At 51.7% G+C, this 17,370-nt stretch overlaps 2 protein-coding genes and 1 pseudogene across 5 annotated transcripts; 1 reads left to right on the top strand and 2 right to left on the bottom strand.

Moving 5' to 3' along the window:
- Positions 1-1,614: 1,614 nt before the first annotated feature.
- LOC308275321 (small ribosomal subunit protein uS5-like) lies at positions 1,615-2,473 on the bottom strand (annotated as a pseudogene). Its single transcript has one exon. The product of its transcript is annotated as a small ribosomal subunit protein uS5-like (transcript).
- Positions 2,474-3,882: 1,409 nt separating this feature from the next.
- Positions 3,883-13,952, top strand: FCHSD1 (FCH and double SH3 domains 1; the record flags this gene model as incomplete). Of its 3 annotated transcripts, none has more annotated exons than XM_080713230.1 (20): positions 3,883-3,903; positions 4,135-4,232; positions 4,796-4,841; positions 5,225-5,292; positions 5,624-5,759; positions 5,846-5,982; positions 6,094-6,157; positions 6,930-7,058; positions 7,584-7,706; positions 8,087-8,182; positions 8,584-8,703; positions 9,096-9,200; positions 9,359-9,520; positions 10,362-10,490; positions 10,569-10,652; positions 10,821-10,938; positions 11,061-11,281; positions 12,059-12,146; positions 13,693-13,748; positions 13,887-13,952. In XM_080713230.1, 20 exons carry the CDS (start codon positions 3,883-3,885, stop codon positions 13,950-13,952), a joined length of 2,067 nt encoding a protein of 688 aa, XP_080569356.1. The 3 variants fall into 3 exon arrangements, with proteins under 3 accessions (XP_080569356.1, XP_080569355.1, XP_080569354.1); XM_080713229.1 differs by having other exon boundaries at positions 5,618-5,759; XM_080713228.1 differs by having other exon boundaries at positions 5,603-5,759.
- A 1,089-nt stretch (positions 13,953-15,041) lies between these two features.
- Positions 15,042-17,264, bottom strand: RELL2 (RELT like 2; the record flags this gene model as incomplete). Its single annotated transcript, XM_080713533.1, has 6 exons — positions 15,042-15,074; positions 15,198-15,567; positions 15,871-16,056; positions 16,482-16,548; positions 16,640-16,705; positions 17,081-17,264. The coding sequence occupies 6 exons, from the start codon at positions 17,262-17,264 to the stop codon at positions 15,042-15,044; spliced, it is 906 nt and encodes a 301-aa protein (XP_080569659.1).
- Positions 17,265-17,370: the final 106 nt, after the last annotated feature.

The following is a 17,370-nucleotide window of genomic DNA, read 5'->3' as shown; positions in this document are numbered from 1 at the left end:
TTATATTTTATTTGGAAACAGGGTCTCACTAAGTTGCTGAGAGCCTCACTAAGTAGCTGAGGCTGGCTTTGAACCTGCACGATCCTCCTGTCTTAGCCTCCCAAGTACTGGGATTACAAGCATGCACCACCACACCCAGCCCCAGCCTTTTTAAAAATTTATTTATTTATTTATTTATTTATTTATTATTTTGGTGGTACTGGGGTTCCTGGAAACTCTTCTACCTCTGGGCTACACTCCTATACCTATTTTATACTTTATATTTGGAAACAGGGTCTCTTAAAGCCAGCGTGGCTGACTTCGAAACTGTGCGATCCTCTTGTCTGCCTCCCAAGCATGGGGATTACAAGCGTGCGCCACCACGCCTGGCTCTGGCTTAATTTTTATTTTGAAACAGGCTCTTACTAAGTCACTGAGGATCTTGCTAAGTTGTGGAGGGTCTTGTTAAATTGCTGAGGTTGGCCTCAAACCTGCAATCTTTTAGTTTCAGCTTCCTAAGTACTGGGATTACAGACATGGACCACTATGCCCTGCCTACATCTGGCTTCTTAAAAAAATAAAAAAGCCGGGCGTGGTGGCACACGCCTGTAATCCCCACGCTTGGAAGGCAGAAACAGGAGGATCGCATAGGTTCAAAGCCAGCCGCGCTGGTTTAAGAGACCCTGTTTCCGAATGAAAAAAAAAAAGTAAGCCGGGCGTGGTGGCGCACACTTGTAATCCCCGCGCTTGGGAGGCAGAGACAGGAGGATCGCGCAGGTTCGAAGCCAGCCCCGCTGGCGTAAGAGACCCTGTTTCAAAAATATAAAATAGGTCTGGGAGTGTAGCCCGGAGGAAGAAGGGCTTCCAGGAACCCCAGTACCACCAAAAAAAAAAAAAAAAAAAAGAAAAAAAAGTAAAATAGGTCTGGGGGTGTAGCCCAGAGGTAGAAGGGCTTCCAGGAACCCCAGTACCACCAAAAAAAAAAAAAAAAAAAAATCACCAGGCATGGTGGCCCATGCTTGCTATCCCACTACTTGGGTGGCTCATATAGGAGGATCACATGTTTGTGCTTAGCCTTAGCAATTTGCAACTTTGTGAGAATCTGTTTCAGACAAAAAAAAAAAAAAATTAAAACTAGGGTTTAGGTTGTAGTTCAGAGGTAGACTAGCCCTAGGTTTCATCCCCAGTAAAACACACACACACACACACATCACTGACTGCTGTGTGAACAGTATGTTGTCTGGAAGCAAGATCAGTTATTAGACTATAAAACTGATAGGGAGAGCTTGGCGTAGGGTGGCAGTCATGGAAATGGAGGGAAGTAGATCAATAGAAGTGTTTTATATTTCCAGTTTCCATTCACTTTATTTATTTATTTATTTATTTATTTATTTATTTATTTATTGGGTCTGGGGATGGAACCCAGGGGCATTCGACCTCTGAACTACACCCCCTGCCCTATGTTTTATTCTTTATTTTGAAACAGGGTCTCACTAAGTTGTGCAGGGCCTCACTAAGTAGCTGAGGCTGTCGGTGAACCGCGATCCTCCGGTCTTTGCCTCCAGAATACTGGGATTACAAGCGTGCGCCACCACGCCTGGCTTCCATTCACTTTATATTTGTGGTATAAAAACCCTATGTTGTAGCCACAGCTGAAGCCTGAGTCCTCTGTATAGAGACTCTGGTGTGGGTTTTTACAAGATGGTCAGTGAACTCCTGATAGGGAGATTTGGTAAACACAGTCTTTTCCCAGAGGTTAGGGGTGGAAGTTGTAGATCTTTGAGATGGCACCAAAGGTGGCCTTGGCAAAGTTGCCCAAAGTGGCAGTGCAGCCCCTGGCAGAGATGTAGCAGTCATCAATCCCAGCCACCAGCAGCAGCTCTTGGGCACAGGAGCTGACATGATGCCAGTGCCTCTTGGGGCAAGGATGAGGCGCACCAGCACAGAACCACAGCATCCTGTCACCTTGCAAGAGTGAGTGTGGGGCTTGCTGATCTTGTTCCCCCAGTAGCCTCTTTGCATGGGTACGATGGAGAGCTTGGCCAAGATGATGGCCCCTCAGATAGCAGTGGCTACCTCCTTAGAACACTTAATACCCAGGCCAATGTGCCCATTTGGTCCCCAATACTGACAGATGCCTTGAACCTGGTCCACTGGCCAACACAGGTGTGCTTCTGCACAGGCATGATCTTCAAAACCTCATCCTTGAGCGATGCACCCAGGAAAAAGTCAATGATCTCAGACTTCTTGATGGGCAGGGAGAAGAGAAGATCTCCTCCAGGGACTTGATCTTCACGTTCTTAGCCAGGCGACCCAGCTTGGTGACGGGAATCCACTCCTTGTCCTCGGCCTTGCCCCTGATAGCCTCATGACTTCGGCTGGGACCCTGACCTTGGAGGCTGCTGTTGAAGCCTCAGTGGAAGCTGCCATGGTCTCCCATGACTGGGCCCTTGGGACCTCTGGGCCCTCCCGCTGCACAGGCATCATCTGCCATTTGGTGTTTTCTAGGAGAAGCAGCAGAAGTGTTTTTATTTATTATTTATTTAATTTTGATATGTGGATTGAACCCGGGGATATTCTACCTCTGAGCTACACCTCCAGCCCTTTTTATTTTTTATTTTGAAATAGGGTCTCCCTAAGTTGCTAAAGGTCTCTCTAAATTGTTGAGGCTGGTCTTGAACCTGCAATCCTTCTGTCTCAGCCTCCCATGTACTGGAATTACAGGAGTGAACCACTGGGCCTGGCTTTCTTTTCTTTTTGCTTTCTTTCTTTCTTCCTTTTCTTTCTTTTTTAATAGAACCTATAGGACTTGCTGGTGGATGGAATATGGAGATCGGCAAAAGGATACACTGACTCAGATTTTTACTTTCCTAAATGGAAGGAGTGTGGTGCCATCTAGTATAATTATCTGGGGGAGAATCAGGGCAATTTTTATTCTTTGTTTTGAAACAGGGTCTCACTGAGTTGCAAAGGGCCTCATTAAGTAGCTGAGGCTGTCTGAGAACCGCGATCCTCCTGTCTCAGCCTCCCAAATGCTGGGATTACAAGCATGCACCACCACACCCAGCTGATCAGGGCAGTTTTTAAAACTTGTGGTGACTATTAGATATGAGTAGAGGTGTCAGCGATAGTCAAATATGTGAATCTGGCATTTTGAGCCAAGCCAGGGGACCTGGGTGTGGTCTAAGGGGTTTAAGTGAGGAGGATGAGGAAAGGGAGTTCGTAAAAGGGCTGGTAGATCTTGGGGCACACACCCTGAAGGGAAGACCCTAAAGGTGACAGGGGGTTCTTTCTGGGCCATAAGCCCCCCCCACCCTGTACACCTCCCAAGCTCATGCCCCTTGCTGGTACAGGTTAGTGTCCAGTGGAGCCCAGGATGTACCTGTCTTTTCCCCTGGGCCTGGTTCCTTCTTGGCTCCAGGTATCCTTCTAACTCTGCTCACACCAGCTTTTCCAGTTCAGCAGGAATTGGGAAAAGGTCTGGCACCAGCCCTGCTTCCCTTCGTCAGATGCATCTTTGCTCAGGTGTCCAGTGACTCAGTTTCCCTGTCACCCCTTGCCATTCCTCACCCTTAGTGCGGGGACTGGTGATATGCATATGTAAATGCATGGCCAGAAATAATTACAGGCTGAATCAGTGGCCGCACTAGATATAGAACTGAGGCGTCTTGACTCAGAAACCCGGGGTTCTTTCTCTCTACAGCCCAGCGGACGCTGCGTCCGCGCCGCGGCCCGGACCCTTCCGGAGTATCCGCAGCCATAACAGAGGACCAGTTCCTCTGCGGCTCCCACGCGCTTCCGCGCCACCCGAGAGACGTGGGCGGGGAGTGGGCGGGGCCTCGTAGTGGGCGGGGCGTCCTCGAGTTCCGGAGTCGAGTAGCTGGCCGCCCTGGTGGAGCAGAGATGCAGCCGCCGCCCCGAAAAGTGAGATTGGCCTGGGAATGGTGACTCCTGGTGGGCTGGGGGAGCGGAGGGAACCCGAGGGTACCCGACTGGCTATCGGGGGAGATGGGGAGTGGGAAGAGGTCAGAACCTAACCGCGAAGTAACCGAAGAAACAGCTCAGCCCCTTCCCGGCCCCGCCCCCTCACCTCTTCCTGCGCTGTATATTTTAGGTCCCCGAGCCTTGGTCTTCATCTTCCCCTTAATCCCACAGGTGAAGCCCGCCCAGGAGGTGAAGCTTCGTTTCCTGGAACAGCTGAGCATCCTTCAGAGCCGGCAGCAGAGGGAGGCGGATCTTCTGGAGGACATCAGGTAAAACCCCTTATGCCTCATATACCTCCATCGTCGCCTCTTCGTCCGCCTCTTCTTCCTCAACATACATCTGCCTGATGGGGTGGGGCAGGGGCGACGAGCTCTCCAACTACCCATCCAGGGCCCTCACCCTAGGCCTGCCTCTCCAGATCCTGGAAATACCCATCAACACACTGGGACCCTCCCTCAAACCCTTCGGCTGCACGCCAACTCTCCCCACCCCACATCCAAGCTTAGGGCAGAATCTCCTCCCTCTTCCAGACCTGTTGGAAGGCTGGTGGACAGCATATCCAAGCCGCCATCAGTTTTCACCTCTGAGCCCACAGATGATCCTCCAGGGGTGGGGAGGATCCTGCTGGGGCTTGAGCGGTGAGGTGAGGCTGCCCTGTGTTGCAGCTGCCTGAGGTGACCTCAAGGACTCTGGCTCTTCAGTCCCATTTTCTCTGGGTGCAGCCACACTCTAGGCTGGCTCCTGTCTTTCTTCTGCTCAGGCTGAGGGGAGGATTGAGGATGGGAAAACAGGGCCAAACAGTAACCCCCAGCCCCACTCCCAATCTCCACAGATCCTACAGCAAACAGAGGGCAGCCATTGAACGGGAGTATGGGCAGGTATGGGTTTCTTTTCTGGACCTTTTCTCTTGTTCTAGCTTCCTTTACACCACCAGCAATGTCCTTCCTGTATTATGGTCACGAACAAATGCCTAGAGTCAGGCAGATGTGTATCAGATTCCTGCTGTGCTCCTTATTAGCCATGTGACCTTGAACAAATTACTTAACGTTTCTCCACCTCAGTTTTTTTCTCTGTAAAATGGGAATAATAAAAATACATTACCCTCATGTTGGGTTGTTGTTAGAATTAAATAAGATAACAAATGTAAGACATTGAGCAAAGCAAATGGCATATATTATGCATCCCAGATTAGTATTTCTCCTGGTTGCTGTGGGTCTTCAAAAGGGAACCTTCAAAGGGCCTGTGATGGCTTTCTCACCAGGCACTGCAGAAACTGGCTGGGCCATTCCTGAAGAGGGAAGGGCAGCGGAGCGGGGAGATGGACAGCAGGTGGGTCTCACAGTGGGGAGGGCCTCAGGGGCCAAAAAGTGATGAGGTGCTTAGCCCCAGATACCTGTGGGGTGAAGACTTGGGGGAAGGGCACTTCAGCTGCAGGTAGAGCTGACACAGCAGCAGAAGAGGAGCTGACCCAGCAAGGACACTGGGGGTGGGGGCGGAGGGCATGAGCTAGCCTGTGGATGAGCTAATGGGCTAATCGATTGATGGGCTCCCAGACAAGGGGGGAGGGAAAGCACTCCATCTCCCACAGCGCGTACACGGGGTCTCATGAAGCTGTGGAGTGCTTCCCTCTTCAACACAGACCTTCTCTGGGGAGGGGCAGGTCAGTGTTTGGTGCCTGGCGCTGCCTGCTGGATGCCACCATGGCTGGGGGCCAAACCCGGCTCCAAGCGTCTGACCGATACCGTGACCTAGCAGGGGGCACAGGGCGCAGTGCCAAGGAGCAGGTGCTTAGGAAGGTATGGCTCAGTGGATGGGGTGAAGGAAGAGCCGGCTTGGGACTGGAGATGGTCTGGGTCAGGACTTTGTGTGTCCATGCCACCAGGGGACAGAGAGCCTCCAGAGGGCGCAGGCGGAGGTGCTGCAGTCTGTCCGGGAGCTGAGCCGAAGTCGGAAGCTGTATGGGCAGCGGGAGCGTGTGTGGGCCTTGGCACAGGAGAAGGCAGCTGATGTCCAGGCCAGGTGGGCTCATGGGTGCTTAGGAGGCCCAAGGTCGGGGTCTGGGAAGGTGCGATGTGGAGCCAAGGCATCAAAGCTGGGCCTGGCTCAGATTCTTCTCCCTCACCTACACAGGCTCAATCGAAGTGACCATGGGATCTTCCACTCTCGGAATAGTCTCCAGAAACTGAGTGCCAAGGTGAGGGGCAGGGGAGCCTAATGGTTTGGAATCCAGGGGCATAAGTACAAGAGAATGGGTTGAATCCAGGCTCTTCTACTTCCTAGGTGGGTGACTGTGGTTAATATACTTCATTTCTGAGCCTCATTTTATTTGTACAATAGAAAAAATACCTCTCTCTTTCATTCCTAATGTGTGTTTATTAAGGACTTCTGTGTGGTAGGCACAGAAGGCACTGGGGAGACAGTGGAGAACAAGGCCAGTGGAGTTCCTGCCCTCACATCCTGGTTGAGGGAGACAGAGAGTATGTACAACACATCAGATAAGATGGAAATAAGGCAAGGTGCGAGGATGAAGGGTAACAAATGGGTATAATTTAGAGAGAAGGCTTCTGAACAACTGGCCTGTGTCAAGAAGCCAGCCATGAAAGATCTAGGGAAGAACATTCCAGGGAGAGGGAATGGTGAGTGAAAACTCCAAGGTGAGAATAACTCTGTAGACTTAATGAACTGACAGAAGGCCAGTGTGTCTGCAGCCCTGTAAGAGTGCTTGAACAGGGGTGAGAGAGGCTGCAGGGGCCAGCTCATGTTGGACCCAGTAGACCACTGGGAAGAATAGTTCGGATTTTATTTTGGACATAGGTGGAGGAATTTGAGCAAGAGTTATGTGTGGACTTTGTTGTCTCATGCCAGGTACATCGTAAGTGTTCAGAAATGTGAGAACATTCTGGAACTGGATTCTGGGTTGGCCTTGGGTCTACCACTCTCTTTTGATTTCTGTTTCCCCCTCCTAGCTGTCTGCCCAGTCAGCCCAGTACTCCCAGCAGCTGAGAGCCGCCCGCAATGAATACCTGCTCAACTTGGTGGCCACCAATGCCCACCTTGACCACTATTACCAGGAGGAACTTCCAGTCCTAATCAAGGCCAGTCCTAACCCAGAAGACCCTCTGCTTTCCACTCCCTGTGATGCTGGCTGGTGCTAGGGCCCTAGCCTGCTTAGAATGAGTAGAAGAAATATACTTGGTTTCTGGGTCTGCTTTTAGCTAGTTGCATGTAATCATACAGGACACTTAACCCCTCTCAACCCCTTCTTCATCAGTGCTAACCCAAGTTCTGCCTACCTTATTACATTAATGAGGTTCAAAAAAGAGAATGGATGTAAACGTGTCTTAAGCTGTTAAGTGGGGCTGTGGGTGTAGCTTAATGGTAGAGCCTTTGCCTGGCATATACAAGGTCCTGGGTCCTGTTCCCAATGCTGGAAAAATAAAATAAAAAATAAATACACTGTTAAGTAGTGGTGTGCATAAATGAGGGCCTGTGATCAGAAGTAGTAATGTCTATTCCTTCCATACCTCGTACCCACCCCCCATTCAAACCTGGACAGAGAGCTTGCTTTGCAGGAGAGGCCTGGGGGCAAGGTGGTATCAGTGTCTTGGGGTTCTCTTCAGGCCCTGGTCAGCGAGGTGTCAGAACACTTGAGGGATCCCTTGACTTTACTGAGTCGCACTGAGCTGGAAGCTGCGGAGATGGTCCTGGAACATGCCCACCATGGGGGACAGGCAACCTCCCAGGTGAGGGCTGGGGGCTGTGAGAACTCCCCTAGAGATCCTTTTACCCTCTCTCCAACACAGCCCTCCCCACTGCATGTCTGCCCCTACTGGGATTGAAGCCAGGGTCATTCTACCTCTGAGCTATACTTCTAGCCCTATTTTTTTATTTTTATTTTGAAACAGGGTCTCACTAGGTTGATGAGCCTTACTACTTGCTAAGGCTGTCCTTGAACCTGGGATCCTCCTGCCTCAGCCTCCCAAGTACTGGGGTTACAAGCGTGCGCCACCACACCTGGCATGTCTGCCTCTTCTCACTGTATCCTCTTTTTTCTAAGAGGTGCTGGGGACAGGGTTGGAGAGGGGGCCACTCAGTGAGTAACCATGCCTCTTCCCACCCCCAGGTAAACTGGGAGCAGGATGTGAAGCTGTTTCTTCAGGAGCCTGGAGTCTTTTCCCCCACTCCACCTCAGCAGTTTCAGCCAGCAGGGGCTGATCAGGTGAGCTCTCCCAGCTGGCTGGGACAGGCCAGATATAAATTGAAACTGTGGTTTAGGCCTCACGTCCATTATTCTAATCCTTGCTCTAACTCAGTGACAGTTAAATCTTGGAGAGGGGGTTTTAGAATTCCAGTTTGCCTCCCTCCACCAGGACACACAAACACACTACGGTCCACCATGTGGTCACTTCACTGCAGTGTCTCTGCCTTTCACCCCTGTCCCTCAACTCAGGTCTCATTCCCAGGACCGTCTGTGTCCACACAAAGGCAGACCTGTGCCCACAGACATGGGCATTGCTCCCATCTCTTTGCCCCTGGAAGCCAAGACAGAGAGGTGAAAGGAGAGAACTGGAAAGAAGGATGGCCTCAGGTTTTCCTCACAGTACCCCCTCTCCCCTTCAGGTGTGTGCCCTGGACGGGGCAGCAGGAGGCATGGCTGGGGAGAGTGGCCTGGAGAAAGAGGTTCAGCACTGGAGCAGCCGAGCTGCCCGAGACTACAAAATCCAGCACCATGGGCATCGGGTGAGGTGGGGGTGCAGGTGTGTGGGTGGGTAAGAAATGCTAAGAGATGGGGATCCCGGAGGCATTGGGGGTGTCATGGAGCTGTAGACAGGAGGGTGGGAAAGGTACTTTGACATAACAGTAGGACACGTTAGTTAAGAGCACTGCTCTTGGAGCTAGACTAACCTGGGTTGTAATTCATTTCTGTTGTCTGAGTTCTGTAACCCTGAATAAGAGAGTGACTTCACTTCTCTGGATTTCAGTTCCCTCATCACTAAAGTGGCGCCAATAATAGCACCCACCTCATAAGGAAGATTAAATGACATAATGCTAGTGATGCAACTAGCAAAGTACCAGACCCAGAGCAAGTTTTGGTCCACAGTATCTCCACCCACCTCTGCCTTTCCCACCAGGTGCTGCAGCGACTGGAGCAGAGGCGGCAACAGGCCGCAGAGCGTGAGGCTCCAGGCATAGAACAGCGACTCCAGGAGGTGAGGGAGAGCATCCGGCGGGCACAGGTGAGTCACAGCCCTGGGCTTAGAGCCATTGAGTCCTGGATTCTCAGGCAGGCCTATCTCCACTCCTCTTTCTGATGGCAGGAGGGAGGGGGAGGCAGGGAGGCAGAGGGTGGACACAATTGGCCAGGCTCCAGTAACTTCCTTCCATCCCATGCCAGGTGAGCCAGGTGAAGGGGGCTGCCCGGCTGGCCCTGCTGCAAGGGGCTGGCCTGGATGTGCAGTGCTGGTTAAAGCCAGCCATGACCCAGGCCCAGGATGAGCTGGAGCAAGAGCGACGGCTCAGTGAGGCTCGGCTGTCCCAGAGGGACCTCTCTCCCATGGTGAGCTCCTTCTTCCTGCAGCCGTATACACCCAGGAGGGTAAAACTCCCCAGTGGAAGGCAGGCCCTTTAAAATGGGGTCATAGGAGTACGTAATTTTGAGGTCATTGCGAGGCTTAAACAAGAGCATTCATATAAGTCTTTGCATGATTCCTTCTTACTGGGATAGAACCCAGGGGCATTCTACCTCTGAGCTACACCCCCAGGCTTATTTTTTATTATTTATTTTGAAACAGGGTCTCACTGAGTTGCAAAGAGCTTCACTTAGTAGTAGCTGAGGCTATCTGCAAACCATGATCCTCCTGCCTCAGCCTCCCAAATGCTGGGATTACAAGAGTGCACCACCACGCCTGGTTCAGTCTTTGCATGATTTCTGACATAGAAAGCCCTCAAACTTTTATTATGAGTATAAAATGATGGTTAAGAACTCATGTTCTGGGGGCAGTCTATAAGTGGTTTGAGTGCCAGGTACTTCAGTTCCTAATTGTGTAGTCCTGGAAAATGACTTAACCTTTCTGAGCCTTAGTTTCTTCAAAAATAAAATGAGATTAGTGGTTAAATTAAAAAAAAACACTGAGTTATTATGAAGAGTAAATGAAGCTACATATATATATATGTATATATATATATATATGATATTTAGCATTATGCAGAACATATTAAGCACTCAGTTGCTGTAACTCTGCTATTCCTTAGTATTATCCTGCTCTGTGGTGATTGTGGTTTTGAGACCTGGTGGTTGTTTCAGGGTACCACCTTGGAGGAAGATTCTGGGTGTCCTTTAGGAATAGGATGGGGGTTGGTGGGCTGCATAATCATGTCTGTCCTCTGCTCCTCTCCAGGCTGAGGATGCTGAGCTTTCTGACTTTGATGAATGTGAGGAGACAGGGGAGCTCTTTGAGGAGCCTGTTCCCCCAGCCCTGGCCAACAGGACCTTCCCCTGCCCTGCACATGTGGTGTTTGGCTATCAGGTGTGAATTGGGGGTGGGGGACTTCAGATGGGCAACAGTAGGAGACAACCAAATCCTGACTCCTTCCTTGGGGCTTAGGCAGGGTGTGAGGATGAGCTGACCATCACAGAGGGTGAGTGGCTGGAGGTCATAGAAGAGGGAGATGCTGATGAATGGGTCAAGGTGGGTATGAGACTCTGGGTTCTGACCTTGGGTTGGGGACTGTGGGAGGACTTCTCTGTGGCCCCCCCAGGACCCATCCAGGCAAAGCTACAAGCCTGAGTGGAGGAGAGCCAGGGCCATTGACCGCTGAGGTAAGTCTGGTATCTGTTCACATTGCTGGCTGAGCAGGCTCGGAACCAGCATGGTGAGGTAGGCTTTGTTCCTGAGCGGTATCTCAACTTCCCGGATCTCTCCCTTCCTGAGAGTGGCCATGAGAGTGACAATCCTTCGGGGGCAGAGCCCACAGGTAAGAAAAGAGAATTCTGGTTCTGGGTACCCTGAGTAGAGAGATTGGTTACGGTCTTGGGGTGTCAGGGTCCTAGAGGACTGCCCCCACCCCCATCTCTTGCTCTCTCCTGGCCTCTGCAGCATTCCTGGCCCGCGCCCTGTACAGCTACATTGGACAGAGTGAGGAAGAGCTGAGCTTCCCTGAGGGGGCGCTCATTCGCCTGTTGCCTCGGGCCCAAGATGGAGTGGATGATGGCTTCTGGAGGGGAGAGTTTGGGGGTCGTGTTGGGGTCTTTCCCTCCCTGCTGGTGGAGGAGCTGCTTGGCCCTCCAGGACCATCTGAATTCTCTGACTCTGAACAGGTGAGGCCTCATTCTCCCTGGGTCCCCAGGTGCCTCTGGGTTATCGCTCACCCCAGCAAGGCTGCATATTCATCTTAATGCCCCACCTGCCCCACCCCAGCTTTACCTCCTGTGCTGGCTTGAGCTGTCTCCTCTCCTTTGGCTGGGCAGAGTAAAGGGAAACCAAGGAATCTTCCTAGGAGTTTGGAGAATGTTAGTGCCAGACAGACCTGAATTTAGATTTCTATTATATGACCTTGGGCAGTGACTTAACCTCTCTGAGCTTCTTTCTTCATGTATAAAAAGCAGAAAATTCCTGCTTTACCAGGCTCACTATCGTTACTAGAGATAACAAAGGTAAAGTTCTTAGCCCCATGGCTCACAGGAGTGTTTTAATTGTGATGCCAATTGCCACGATATAGCAGGAAGAGTGTAGGCGTGGGAGTGAGGAGACTCAGGTTCTAGCCACCACTCTGCCATGGCTGACAGTGATCTTGGGCAGACTGCTCAACCTGAATCTCACTTCTAACATAGGAGCCATAAAAATGCCTAACTTATGGGGTGGTGGTGAGGACTGAATGAATTAGTGTACGTGCAATGCTAACAGAATACCTGAGACACAAAGTGTTAGATACATACTGGCTGTTGAAGTATCAGTTATCACCCCGCCTGAATACAAGCACTTAGCTATTTCCTGAATTGGGAAGTGATGGGACAGGAAGTGAAGATGGGATGAAGAAAGAACTGGTGAAACCTTCACACATGCCAGAAATAACTCAGTGCCCACCCTGCCTCCAGACGCTGCCGTCGCCTTCTCCTCCCAGCTTCTCCCCTCCCGCACCCATCTCTGTCTTGGATGGATCTCTTGCACCTGCCCTTCCTGGAGGTGAGCAGTGGGAAATGAGGGCCCTGGGAGGAAAGGATGGCAAGGAGGAGTCTTGGACTCAGGTCATACTCCACTCCTACATGCCCTCAGTATACCTCTCAGGAAGTCCACTCTAGTCTGATGGGGCACATTGGAGCTGGGCTGGCCAGGCTCAAACCCTGCTGTCACTTCCCAGCATGTGACTTGAAGTGAATGTTAAATGTGCCAGTGCTTGGTTTATGTCCTTTCTAAAGTGAAGAGAAAGGTACTACGTTATTACATTGTGAGAGTTAAAAAAGAGGTCTATAGAGTTTATGGTATTGTGCACAGCTTGTAATAAGTATGTAAATAGCAGCTATTTTTTCAACATTATTTTAAAAATAAGCCATCTTTTCTCACTGTATTTTATCAAAATGTACTCTTTGAGCCAGGTGTGGTGGTGCATGCTAGTAATCCCAGCATTTGGGAGGCTGAGACAGGAGGATCGTGGTGGATTGCGGTTCGCAGACAGCCTCAGCTACTTAGACCCTCCCCAACTTAGTGAGACTCTGTTTCAAAAAATAAGGAATACAGCCGGGAGTGGTGGCGCACGCTTGTAATCCCAGCATTCAGGAGGCTGAGACCCAAGGATCGCGGTTTGCGGACAGCCTCAGCTACTTAGCGAGGCCTTCTGCAAGTCAGTGAGACCTGGTTTCAAAATAAAGAATAAAAAATAGGGCAGGGGGTGTAGCTCGGAGGTCGAATGTCCCTGGGTTCTATCCCTAGTACCGCAAAAAAAAAAAAAAAGAGTACTTTTTGCTCTTAAAGTACTTGTTCTTGAACCCTGCAAATACCTAGCTCTGTCATTTTCTGTCTTGACTTTTTTTTGGTCCTCTTTGTGGTACTCAGGATCAAACCCAGGGCTTTGTACATGCTAGGTGAGCACTCTATCATTGAGCTACACCTCCAGCACCTCCTTTCCTTCTTTCCTCTTGAAATGTCTACCTTTTATTAAACTTTCTGGTCCCATCCCCGACCGACCCCCTCCTAGATTCACCACCTTTTCTAACACCTCTAGTTCACCTTGCATGACTAAGCACTCTGACACCTGTTGTGTTTGTTGACATTTCACTATTGAGTTTCTGAAAGCTCCTGGGAGTTGGGGGCCTTTATACTACTTCCCTTTCTTTTCTTTCTCTTTTTTTTTTTTTTTTGTGGTATTGGGAATTGAACCCAGGAGAATTCTCCAAGCTGTACCCCAGCCCTATTTTATTTTTATTTTGAAACAGGGTCTTGCTAGGTTGATGAGAGTCTCACTGAGACTGTCCTTGAACCTGCGATCTTCTTGTCTCAGCTTCCCAAGTATGTCATTTCCCATTCTTTGGTACGTTGGCCATAGCTGATTATTTTGCAGTTGCCCAGTAACTAATTGTTGAGGGTGGGTAGGTAGATTGATGGATTTTACAGCTCAGGTTGGTGAATATCTGCTAACCCAGCAAATACTTATGGAGTATCACAGTCCTATGTGCTGGAGATGGAGCACTGAACAAAACAAAGCCTGAAGACTGACTATGGTTCTTGTTTCCAGACAATGCCTTGGACTGCCCCGGACCCCTGGACGTGACAGCACCTCGACTCAGGCCGGTAAGGGCCCCTGCCTGGGAGAAGATTGTATGTAGAGGGGTCATTCCAACTGATCCTGTTTTGTCTGCTGGTCTGAGAGAATGGACAGGAATTCCCCCGAGAAAGGACTCTGGAGCACTAACTGTGTGTCCCCTACAGATGCGTCCACCACCTCCACCGCCAGCTAAAGCCCCGGATCCTGGCCACCCAGATACCCTCACATGAAGCCAGGGGGATCAGAACACCCAAGTGATGCTGCTGCCCCTGTCTCCAGGCTATCAGAGACTCCCTCTCAGTGATCCAGAACAACAGTCAAAAGCTGAAATTCCTCCCATGTCCACTCTCACCTCCAGGGTTAGAAACCTTCCCCTCTTGTTTCTGGGGCTAGAACTCATTCCTTTTCCCAGTTGTCCTCCTGCCATCTTTAGGGCTAGAACTACCCCTTTGTCTTCTGCCATTACTCCATCTCTAGGGTGATGAAATAACCTTAGATATCTGGGGCTGGTGCCCATCCCCCAATGTCTTGACTGGCTCTGGCCCATATGTCTCCACCCTAGTTCTGTGGCCCACCCTCTCTGGATGCCAGGGTCATTGGGGTTGGGGCCAGGAGAGGAGCAGCCATGGGAGTCAGAAGGAGCTGGAGCCAATATGTGAAGCAGCTGTAATGGTCTGAGAGGATTTATTGATGGTGAATAAAGGGCACGCAGGCCAAGCCAGGGCCTAGACCTCTTGTGCCAAGGGATAGGGAATCTAAGGTGCTATTGCTTTTGGAGCCTACCAAGGGCAGGGGCCTGGTCCCAGACTCCACGCTCTAGCATGTGGAGTGAGGTGCTGGGGAAGGCAGGCCAGGCAGCCTACTGGCAGGAAGGGGAAGGGAAAAGCCTGGGTCCAGGAGTGGGAAGGACTTTCTCCCAAGGTCCCCCAGCCTGAGACTGTGCAAATCCAGTTGAAAGTAGAGCTGGCCCCTGGCTGGGGGGAGGGCAGAGCTGTCCAGTGGAGGGGAAGGCTTTCATTGCTGCCCACCCCTTGGCCCTGTCCGCTTGTAGTCCATCAGCACAATGAAGAATGAGGCTTGGAGGAGAGGAAGAGGAACAGTGTTGCTTCCTGTTCAAGCTATCCCAGATCTTCTCCAGGGGCTGCAGCACCTTCGCTCTCCCCTGGCGCACACACCCACTCCCATCACAACTCAAGGAATTTATAGCACAGGCTAAGCCTGTAGTTCACTCTGGGGTTTCAGGGAGCTGATGGGCTTATGTAGTTTAGATAGGGGTGGGAGGACAAGATTAGCTGATTTGGGGCTCAGTCAGACTCACCTCACATACCCCCTGCTCCCCGTGGTGGAGACACCTGGGAGGAAGGGGAGACATCAATACCAGGAACAGGAGGCGGGTCATGTCAGGGCTTTGCAGAGTGGGGGGCAGTAACACTGAGCCCGCCACAGCCCGCTGCAGCCTGGCCATGTCTTCATACCTGGTGATCTGAGGTGTCCGGTTTGCTTGCCTGTCCATTTGCCTCATGACTGGGCAGCCTCGGGCTTGGGGCCCTCCCTCTGGCCCCCAGTGTTGGCTCTGTAGAGGCTCCAGGGTTCCCTTCAAGTTCACGAGGGACTAAGCTGCTGTCCCCAAGTCTTCCATTCTGCACTGGGGGACTGGCTAGGGCCCGTGCCTCTTCAGGGGGCAGCCTCTCAATGGCAGACGTCCCTTCCCTGGGCTGCCCTCCCCCAGAACCCTGACCACCCCCCGGGTCTTGTCCCCCACCAGAGCCCCAGCTCCTGTCTGTGGGGGAAGCATCACGGTGCTCATGCAGCCCATAGCGCTTCTCAATGTGTGTCACCCGGAACCTGGAAGGGGGAGAACACTGGAGCTTAGGACCATAACGAGGCTGCCGGGCCTCCCCTCTGGCTAGAGACATCCTGGATTTGATGGCTGCCCCCTCTGGCTAGAGACATCCTGGACTTGATGGCTGCTCCCCTCTGGCTTAGGGCACAGGAGGCCATCTCAGATTGTGGGGCACACTGTGCAGCCTGACCCCTGTCGAAATTCCCAGACCAGGAGGAAGAAGCCAGGGCCCATCTGTGGGTCAGATACTTGATCACAAGGGCCCCCACCTCAGTCCCTCTTTCCCTGGGGCACGGTATCCTCACCTGCCAACAGAGAATACAGTGGTCTCTCCAGGCCGGGGGCGGCTTTTGCCTTCCTTGGAGCGTCCCTGACGAACAAGTGGGGGCCTCTTGTTGCGGCTGCAATGGATGCAAGGGGCTGCAGAGCCCAGATGCACTGTGTGGTGATGGGAGGGGGCTCCATCCTGCAGGCTGGAGGTGGCATCCACGCTGGACAGTAGGGAGGAGGGGAGCAGAAGTGATCTTTCCATTTCTCTTCCTGTTCTGTTTCCTCCTGTGCTTCCAGCAGGCTCTTTAAATTCCCAGAAGCCCCACCTTCCTCAGGCCCCAACATTACTTTATCTAATAAACTTAATATTAAGATATGAGTGGCCATGTATTTTTCCTTCCAGCCCTGTTTGCTAATGCTTAACCCAAAAGAGTGGCACCAGAGGTGGATGTAGGTAGGCTTGATGACATCTAGATGGGAGACATGATTTGAAGGATTTGGGATTGCTGCAAAACTTTCTTCCTCTAGGTGAGCTAGCTTACCCTCCCCAACCCCAGACATGCAGCAATACTGGGAGGGACTGTGCTGGAGGAGAGGGTACTCTCCAAGGCAAGCTAAGTCCTGCTGGCCCTTGTTTCCAGCTCACCTGGAGAGCTGCACTGTCCCTTCTCCTTCACTGTCCCCCAGCATCTCCTTTAAGGCCTCAGCATTGGCTGAGGGGAGAAGGAAAAGAGGGAGTCAGTGGAGGGGGAGGTCAGGGCAAGAGAAAGGGTGGGAGGAAGCAATGGGTCAGTCTACACCCACCTTCATTTTGGATGATGCAGCGAACAATTCTTTCTACTGTGTCCTCATTCACGTCATCGTCCTCAGCTGAAGGATGAAAGAGGTTGGCAAAGAAATGGGAAATGAGTCAGCTTTGGAGGAATATGACCTGATGGCTCAAGACTTCTCCCTTTACTTATATGCCATTATGCTGAACTTCAGCATTTCAGGCACCAGAAAAGATGGGATGTCAATGGAAGCCCAAAGCTACCATCAGTGAGCGCTGCCTGCCCATTCTGTCTTCTCTAGCCTTGCTTTCAGGGTGGTGTCACCCTACTTGCTGACTAAAGGATTCATCACTAGGCTTCCTGCAGGCTTGGTCAGAATTTGGCCTGGGTCTGTTGGCCAGGGTGGCAGAAAAAGATGCGGGGAGAGGGGTAAGGGAGAAAGGTGACCGAGCCAGGTTGCAGACTCCTCACTCACGGGGCTGGAGCTGGGCGTCATCAGGCTCCGAGCCCCTGGACGTGCGGCAGCGGTAGCCTTTCTTCTTGAGCACGTGGCAGATCATGAAGCCCACGAGGCCCATGAGGAAGAAGACCAGCACGAGCAGGAAGAGCATGTACAGCCCATGTTGGGGCGGCTCCAGGTCAGGCTGTGGTTCCGACATGAGGCCCTGGGGGGCGAGCGCGGGCCAGGGCGCCTCCTGGGTTTAGGGGGCTGCAGCTGGGGATGGGGGAGAGTTTTACGAATGTGGTCCCCAAGCACTCCTCAGA

Source organism: Muscardinus avellanarius (assembly GCF_963383645.1).
Source record: "Muscardinus avellanarius genome assembly, chromosome: 1".
Taxonomy (NCBI): Eukaryota; Metazoa; Chordata; class Mammalia; order Rodentia; family Gliridae; genus Muscardinus; species Muscardinus avellanarius.
This window is presented reverse-complemented; position numbering and strand designations above follow the sequence as displayed.